Source organism: Procambarus clarkii, chromosome 4 (genome assembly GCF_040958095.1).
Source record: "Procambarus clarkii isolate CNS0578487 chromosome 4, FALCON_Pclarkii_2.0, whole genome shotgun sequence".
Taxonomy (NCBI): Eukaryota; Metazoa; Arthropoda; class Malacostraca; order Decapoda; family Cambaridae; genus Procambarus; species Procambarus clarkii.
The window spans coordinates 57,225,338-57,233,759 of NC_091153.1; the positions used below are offsets into that span (position 1 = coordinate 57,225,338).

Genomic DNA, 8,422 nt, shown 5'->3' on the forward strand with positions numbered 1-8,422 from the left:
AGCCGCGGGTATTAGGGATCTTAAGACCCCCTGACGCTTAAGCAAGAGGATCGGGGTTGGTATACTGATCCAAGTGGGACGAACTCTGAGCTCGCTTCGTTACCATGGTATTAATATCAGGATCATACCAACCCAATGCGGTAACCGGTCGCGACACGATGGGATGGACACCAGGGGCCAGATTCATGAAGCAGTTACGCAAGCACTTACGAACCTGTACACCTTTTCTCAATCTTCGACAGTTTTGTTTACAATTATTAAACAGTTACCGAGCTCTGAAGCACCAGGAGGTTGTTTGTAATAATAACAACAGTTGATTGCGAAGTTTTCATGCTTGTAAACTGTTTAATATATGTAATCAAAGCCGTCGAAGATTGTGGAAAGATGTACAAATTCGTAAGTACTTGCGTAACTGTTTCGAGAATCCGAGTCCTGTTATACAACCTCTGTCACACAAATCATTCCAATGGAAGGAGAACAAATGATTGAAGCTGTGATTTGCAATCCAACAGAGCTACTGAAGACCCAGAAAAGATAACAAGAGGTAAACAATGATTACGTATCATTAAATTGGTGGTTATATTCCTCTGACAGTCAAGTTGCTAGTTATAGGAGATTTCAATCATTTACAAATTGACTGCGAAGCAACAGATCCACGAGGGGTAAAAGGACCATGGAGAGCAAAGCTGATAGAAGTAGCTGACAGGAATTTCCTTGCGCTACACATGAGGGAGGAAAAGCAGCGAGGGGATGATTCACGGTTAATACTTTACTGGTTGAACTAGTTGTGCTTGCGGGGGTTGAGCTGCGTGTTACGGCCACAATGGGTCGCAACCGGGTTCTTTGCTAGAGGAACTAAAGTTCTGGTATCCAACCCCAAGTTAGTAGTGACTTTCAAGGAGCGAACTTGGAAATGCAAGTAAAACACAATGGGGGAGTTGCATTGAATACGACACTTCATCAATTATCAATATATTCACATAATCACTTTCCCATCACCTTAAATATAAAATCATAAAGGAAGTATTACTACACTGATATATACACAAGTGTCAATCTCATTAGGACACTAAGCTCTTCTTGATGCTCAATCGATGCAGTCTTGTCAGCTTCCGTGTTTCCTCAACACACAGTACCGTCCTCAACCAGTACTGGGAAACACCAACGAGTCTACCCTAGCCACGGGCCAGCCTATACACAGCCTCACTAGGTGCTCCTTGTGAACGCCCACAATCACTCTCCAGCCTGGTGCTGGCAGAGAACATCAGCCTCGCGCTGCTGGGCCTCTACACGAACAAATACAAGGGTAGCGAACCCCTGGCAGGAGCTTTTTGCAACTAGCTTGTTACACTCCTCCGTAGCACCTTACTGTCGGTCGTCTCTTCCTCTAGCCAGTCCCGGGATACACTGAATTATGTCACTGCCACTTCACAGGAAGACAGTAGAACACTACACAGTCCCTCTTCGACGGCGGCTCACTGCTTCCAATGCAGAATGGAGTAGAGATATATTGGCTGCCCTGGGTAGACTGACTGTCCTCGTACCACAGCAGCCCTACATCGACTCTGTGGATACAGACAAGTTATCAGTACACCGGTCAGTACATGGGACACTTGGAAATACCACTTACGGACTCTGACATAGACATACAACTCCTCCTACAATAGATGGCGCTGATTTTCTAGGCGCCACCTCAAAGGTCAGCACCAGCTACCTCTCGATCTGACTAGGACAGGAATCTAGCACCTCTTGCTGGTATCATCCTGCCACCACTAGATGGCGTCGTCCATTTTGTGGGGGTTTCGGGAGCGAACTCACAGATGGCATTGACGTTGCTGCTCCGTGCTCCGACGATGGAATCGGGTTCGTAACACTGCGGCTCAAGGGTCCCGCGTTGTCAGATACACACCGAGAACAACGAACATTAAATGAATAGAACCCCATTCAAAGTTTAATATAGAACTAAGCCACAGTATGTACACCTTGCCTGAGGACACAGGTAAATTTGTAACTGGACCACGTGTGTGAAATTCTCAAAATATTTCATTTACCTTGACCTTTAAAATTAAATGATTACTGTGCCACTTACTATGATAACTGGGAAGGTCATTGTTGCGGGCTGCGGACCTTTTCAGCATGTTCGTAAATTGTTTAAAAGCAACATTTTAGTAAAGATCAAGACTTCGGATCAAGCCAAACATCTCTTAAGACGATAGACTCCACAAAACTGTACGAGTGAAGATTCAAGTCTTGCCGTAACAATTACTAGGGACATTCTGATTCTAGACGTATATATTCAGTTAGGACGAGAATCATGTTATTATTTATTTTAATCATCAACTGCTAAGAAATATATATTCGTGATACAGATGCAACATTTTGCATTCAGTGATTCCTCTGATAAAGCAACATTCTGCAAGACAATATTCACGGACAGAGTATTCAATGGTTACCCCCATTGTCGGGGATAACAAACCTGTTAAGTCAATCGAGGATTTCGTAGGTTAACTACTGTCCTTCCCCAGGGAACAACCCTAAACACCTGCCTAACACACAGGTACCTATTTACTACTACTGCTTTAAAACAGGCATCAGGTGAACGGACGCATGCCGAACGTCTCTGTCCTACAGCAGGACTTGAACCCGGGACCATACGGTTGTAACTCAGAGACACCCCAAACTGTCACATATCTCTGACGAGAGAAATACTTGATATTTGTTTTCAACCACGTTGCTTCCACTACTTGTTCCCTGCATAGTTCATTGTTTCTCACAGAGAGATTTTAATTGGTTTAAAAGCTGTAGTTGTGGAAAAGAATCAATAATGGCAGCTGAAAAACTGTCCCGTGAAAAAGGATGAAAATTTTTGTTGTGAAAAAGCAGCGAAAAATATTTCTAACACGAGGTAAAGGAGCCGGTGAAGGTTATGAGAACAGATGGTAGCATTATTGTGAGACAATAATGATTCTGAAACACAAGCCACAGACCATTACAATGCGAGCTCCAGCACTGAGGAGGAGGAAACACTCCATGACCTCAGCCACTCCTTAAAAACTCCACCAAATGCTCACGAATCCAGCAACGGCTACCCTTGTTCGTGAATGAAAACATCTTTACATCAGTCCGGCCTCGGGCTATGCTCGTACAAGCTCAAACTGACCCCAAAAGTCGCTAACACCAGTTTAGACGTACTGGGTACTAAAAATCAGTATTTTGTTAAAAAATATAATGTTATTATATATTAAAATTTTACATATTGCCAAGTCTAGGTTAGGTTAGGTTCTGTTGGTAATTATTTGTATTTGTAGTATGTTGGTGAGCGCATTAAATGCGAAGTAAGGAAGAAGTGAGGAACAAGTGAGGAACAAGTGAGGAAGTACGCGAAGCACTTCTGTGCAGGTCATCAGTTGTGAGTCGTGTGTCATATGTTTTTAACTCATAAACTTTGGGGGATTTGGTGGCTGGATTAACGAGCATTTGGCCTTTGTTGATGAGGACGGAGGGCTTTACACCGGACTCTCAGCTCATGACGCCCCAGCTTTTGTTGACCAGTGCTGCACACTTCCTGCCTCACACTCACACTTCTACACGCTTCACCCACTTACTGCAAATGCTAATCATTTCTACCAGAACCGAAACGCCTAACCTAACCTATCGAATCCTAGACCTAACCTAACCTAACCTAACCATACACATGTTTTAACATTATATATATATATATATATATATATAACTGAAAACTCACACCCCAGAAGTGACTCGAACCCATACTCCCAGAAGCAACGCAACTGGTATGTACAAGACGCCTTAATCCACTTGACCATCACGACCGGACATAATGAGGTGATAGCCGAGGCTATTCGAACCACCCCACCGCCGGCACTCGGATAGTAATCTTGGGCATAGCATTTTACCAAATCACCTCATTCTTTGGGGCACACGTGAGGAACACAAATGCGAACAAGCCTGAATGGTCCCCAGGACAATATGCAACTGAAAACTCACACCCCAGAAGTGACTCGAACCCATACTCCCAGAAGCAACGCAACTGGTATGTACAAGACGCCTTAATCCACTTGACCATCACGACCGGACATAATGAGGTGATAGCCGAGGCTATTCGAACCACCCCACCGCCGGCACTCGGATAGTAATCTTGGGCATAGCATTTTACCAAATCACCTCATTCTTTGGGGCACACGTGAGGAACACAAATGCGAACAAGCCTGAATGGTCCCCAGGACAATATGCAACTGAAAACTCACACCCCAGAAGTGACTCGAACCCATACTCCCAGAAGCAACGCAACTGGTATGTACAAGACGCCTTAATCCACTTGACCATCACGACCGGACATAATGAGGTGATAGCCGAGGCTATTCGAACCACCCCACCGCCGGCACTCGGATAGTAATCTTGGGCATAGCATTTTACCAAATCACCTCATTCTTTGGGGCACACGTGAGGAACACAAATGCGAACAAGCCTGAATGGTCCCCAGGACAATATGCAACTGAAAACTCACACCCCAGAAGTGACTCGAACCCATACTCCCAGAAGCAACGCAACTGGTATGTACAAGACGCCTTAATCCACTTGACCATCACGACCGGACATAATGAGGTGATAGCCGAGGCTATTCGAACCACCCCACCGCCGGCACTCGGATAGTAATCTTGGGCATAGCATTTTACCAAATCACCTCATTCTTTGGGGCACACGTGAGGAACACAAATGCGAACAAGCCTGAATGGTCCCCAGGACAATATGCAACTGAAAACTCACACCCCAGAAGTGACTCGAACCCATACTCCCAGAAGCAACGCAACTGGTATGTACAAGACGCCTTAATCCACTTGACCATCACGACCGGACATAATGAGGTGATAGCCGAGGCTATTCGAACCACCCCACCGCCGGCACTCGGATAGTAATCTTGGGCATAGCATTTTACCAAATCACCTCATTCTTTGGGGCACACGTGAGGAACACAAATGCGAACAAATCAAATCACCTCATTATGTCCGGTCGTGATGGTCAAGTGGATTAAGGCGTCTTGTACATACCAGTTGCGTTGCTTCTGGGAGTATGGGTTCGAGTCACTTCTGGGGTGTGAGTTTTCAGTTGCATATTGTCCTGGGGACCATTCAGGCTTGTTCGCATTTGTGTTCCTCACGTGTGCCCCAAAGAATGAGGTGATTTGGTAAAATGCTATGCCCAAGATTACTATCCGAGTGCCGGCGGTGGGGTGGTTCGAATAGCCTCGGCTATCACCTCATTATGTCCGGTCGTGATGGTCAAGTGGATTAAGGCGTCTTGTACATACCAGTTGCGTTGCTTCTGGGAGTATGGGTTCGAGTCACTTCTGGGGTGTGAGTTTTCAGTTGCATATTGTCCTGGGGACCATTCAGGCTTGTTCGCATTTGTGTTCCTCACGTGTGCCCCAAAGAATGAGGTGATTTGGTAAAATGCTATGCCCAAGATTACTATCCGAGTGCCGGCGGTGGGGTGGTTCGAATAGCCTCGGCTATCACCTCATTATGTCCGGTCGTGATGGTCAAGTGGATTAAGGCGTCTTGTACATACCAGTTGCGTTGCTTCTGGGAGTATGGGTTCGAGTCACTTCTGGGGTGTGAGTTTTCAGTTGCATATTGTCCTGGGGACCATTCAGGCTTGTTCGCATTTGTGTTCCTCACGTGTGCCCCAAAGAATGAGGTGATTTGGTAAAATGCTATGCCCAAGATTACTATCCGAGTGCCGGCGGTGGGGTGGTTCGAATAGCCTCGGCTATCACCTCATTATGTCCGGTCGTGATGGTCAAGTGGATTAAGGCGTCTTGTACATACCAGTTGCGTTGCTTCTGGGAGTATGGGTTCGAGTCACTTCTGGGGTGTGAGTTTTCAGTTGCATATTGTCCTGGGGACCATTCAGGCTTGTTCGCATTTGTGTTCCTCACGTGTGCCCCAAAGAATGAGGTGATTTGGTAAAATGCTATGCCCAAGATTACTATCCGAGTGCCGGCGGTGGGGTGGTTCGAATAGCCTCGGCTATCACCTCATTATGTCCGGTCGTGATGGTCAAGTGGATTAAGGCGTCTTGTACATACCAGTTGCGTTGCTTCTGGGAGTATGGGTTCGAGTCACTTCTGGGGTGTGAGTTTTCAGTTGCATATTGTCCTGGGGACCATTCAGGCTTGTTCGCATATATATATATATATATATATATATATATATATATATATATATATATATATATATATATATATATATATATATATATATATATATATATATATTTATATATATACACAATATACCTTTAAATACACAATAAAGGAAAAAAAAAAAGGGAAGGGGGGTGGTAGGAGAAAAGCACACAGAAACTGTATTGGAGGGGACCTAAATTCCCTCCAATGCGTTATGTGTGGTTTCCTCCGAGGCTATGGGTCCCCCTTCTTCCAGCCAGAGGTGGTACTATTTTTTTTATTTAAAAAAAAAAATAAAAAAAAAAAATATATATATATAAATATATAAATATATATATATATGTCGTACCTAGTAGCCAGAACTCACTTCTCAGCCTACTATTCAAGGCCCGATTTGCCTAATAAGCCTAGTTTTCATGAATTAATGTTTTTTCGACTACCTAACCTACCTAACCTAACCTAACCTAACGTTTTCGGCTACCTAACCTAACCTAACCTATAAAGATAGGTTAGGTTAGGTTAGGTAGGGTTGGTTAGGTTCGGTCATATATCTACGTTAATTTTAACTCCAATAAAAAAAATTGACCTCAAACATAATGAAATGGGTAGCTTTATCATTTCATAAGAAAAAGAATTGAGAAAATATATTAATTTAGTAAAACTTGGCTTATTAGGCAAATCGGGCCTTGCATAGTAGGCTGAGAAGTGAGTTCTGGCTACTAGGTACGACATATATATATATATATATATATATATATATATTTTTTTTTTTTAATTTTTTTTAAATAAAAAAAATAGTACCACCTCTGGCTGGAAGAATGACCAGCCAGAGGTGGTACTCTATATATATATATATATATATATATATATATATATATATATATATATATATATATATATATATATATATATATATATATATACAGAGAGAGAGAGAGAGAGAGAGAGAGAGAGAGAGAGAGAGAGAGAGAGAGAGAGAGAGAGAGAGAGAGAGAGAGAGAGAGAGAGAGAGAGAGAATTTAGTTTTTAGGTTATACGATGTGAAAATTTACGAATTCCTGTCTGGAGTTGGCCTTTGCTTGGATGAGCACAACCTGAATATGGGATGATATTCGAAGCACAAGTCTCTTCATGTACAAGGGACGTGTACTTATTTAGAGTGCAATTATTTGTACATATAAGTACAAATAATTGTACTTATTGCTAGTACTTATTTGTGCTTGTAAAGGCACAAATAATTGTTAACAGAACGAACGGAATTTATCCTAACCTAAGCCTAACTATACACAAAACCATAACATATAATAAATTTAGTTTATGCCTGAGAAAGTACAGCACGAAAAGTTGTATCCAAACAAGAGTGGTATCCTCGAGGCCACAAAACTCAGTCTCTTGACTTTAAATCCTTCACCAAATGTCCACCTGCAACCATTCTTCAGTTCGACCACAAGACAAACACGGAACGCCACAAAGAAGCCAAAGAGTCCCCACAAATCACAACGTTCCTGACATGTTACAGACACAAGACGTGGCCCACCTGTTTGATGTCTTCTTCAGAGGAGTTGAATGCTTCAGTGGCCGCGTCCATTAGTGGTGGGACGTCATCCATTCCGAGACAACTCCCCGAAGCCACCAATTTTTAAAGAAAACGCAACGCCCTGTTAGGTTCCGGTCTCTTCAGATCAACGAGTTCACTATCTTGTAGCAGAGTTGTATTGGGTGAGAAATAGACAAGCTTTCTCGTGTTACTATATGGGTATACAGGTTGTCTACCAGATACTTTTAAACTTTTATAACTAGTGAAGTATAGAAATAAATTGATCTTGTACATAATATTGCGTTTAATGTCTGAACCTTTGACTTTTATCGGGGTCCGTTTATTTTCTGTCTAGTTACTCCAACTTGGAGTAATTGCAGGAGATATAGATACCCATCATCAACACTGATAACGCATCATAGCTGATGACAGAGGAACATCAATTAAAGATTTAATGTTAAGCACTCTCCTCACTCTTCAGCATGACAGTAGTGGGATTCGTGTTGATGATAGATCTAGAAATATATTATACATATAGAGGAATCCTTCACAACCCAGGATATAGCGAAATAGTCTTGTATGACAACTTCCAACAAGGCATGACAACTAACTGTAGGTCGTGTAATACTGTATTCGACAACCGAGTGCTGGTAAGGCGAGGCTCAGGAGCTAGCGCTTGA

The 8,422-nt window shown here is 42.9% G+C and overlaps 1 protein-coding gene across 1 annotated transcript in view; it reads right to left on the reverse strand.

Moving 5' to 3' along the window:
- LOC138371781 (uncharacterized protein DDB_G0290685-like) overlaps window positions 1-7,814 on the reverse strand; it is a 53,630-nt gene extending 45,816 nt beyond the window's left edge. The window contains exon 1 of the mRNA XM_069336809.1: window positions 7,743-7,814. Within this exon, the coding sequence (XP_069192910.1) occupies window positions 7,743-7,814 (72 nt within the window). The remainder of the gene's footprint in view (window positions 1-7,742) is intronic.
- Window positions 7,815-8,422: the final 608 nt, after the last annotated feature.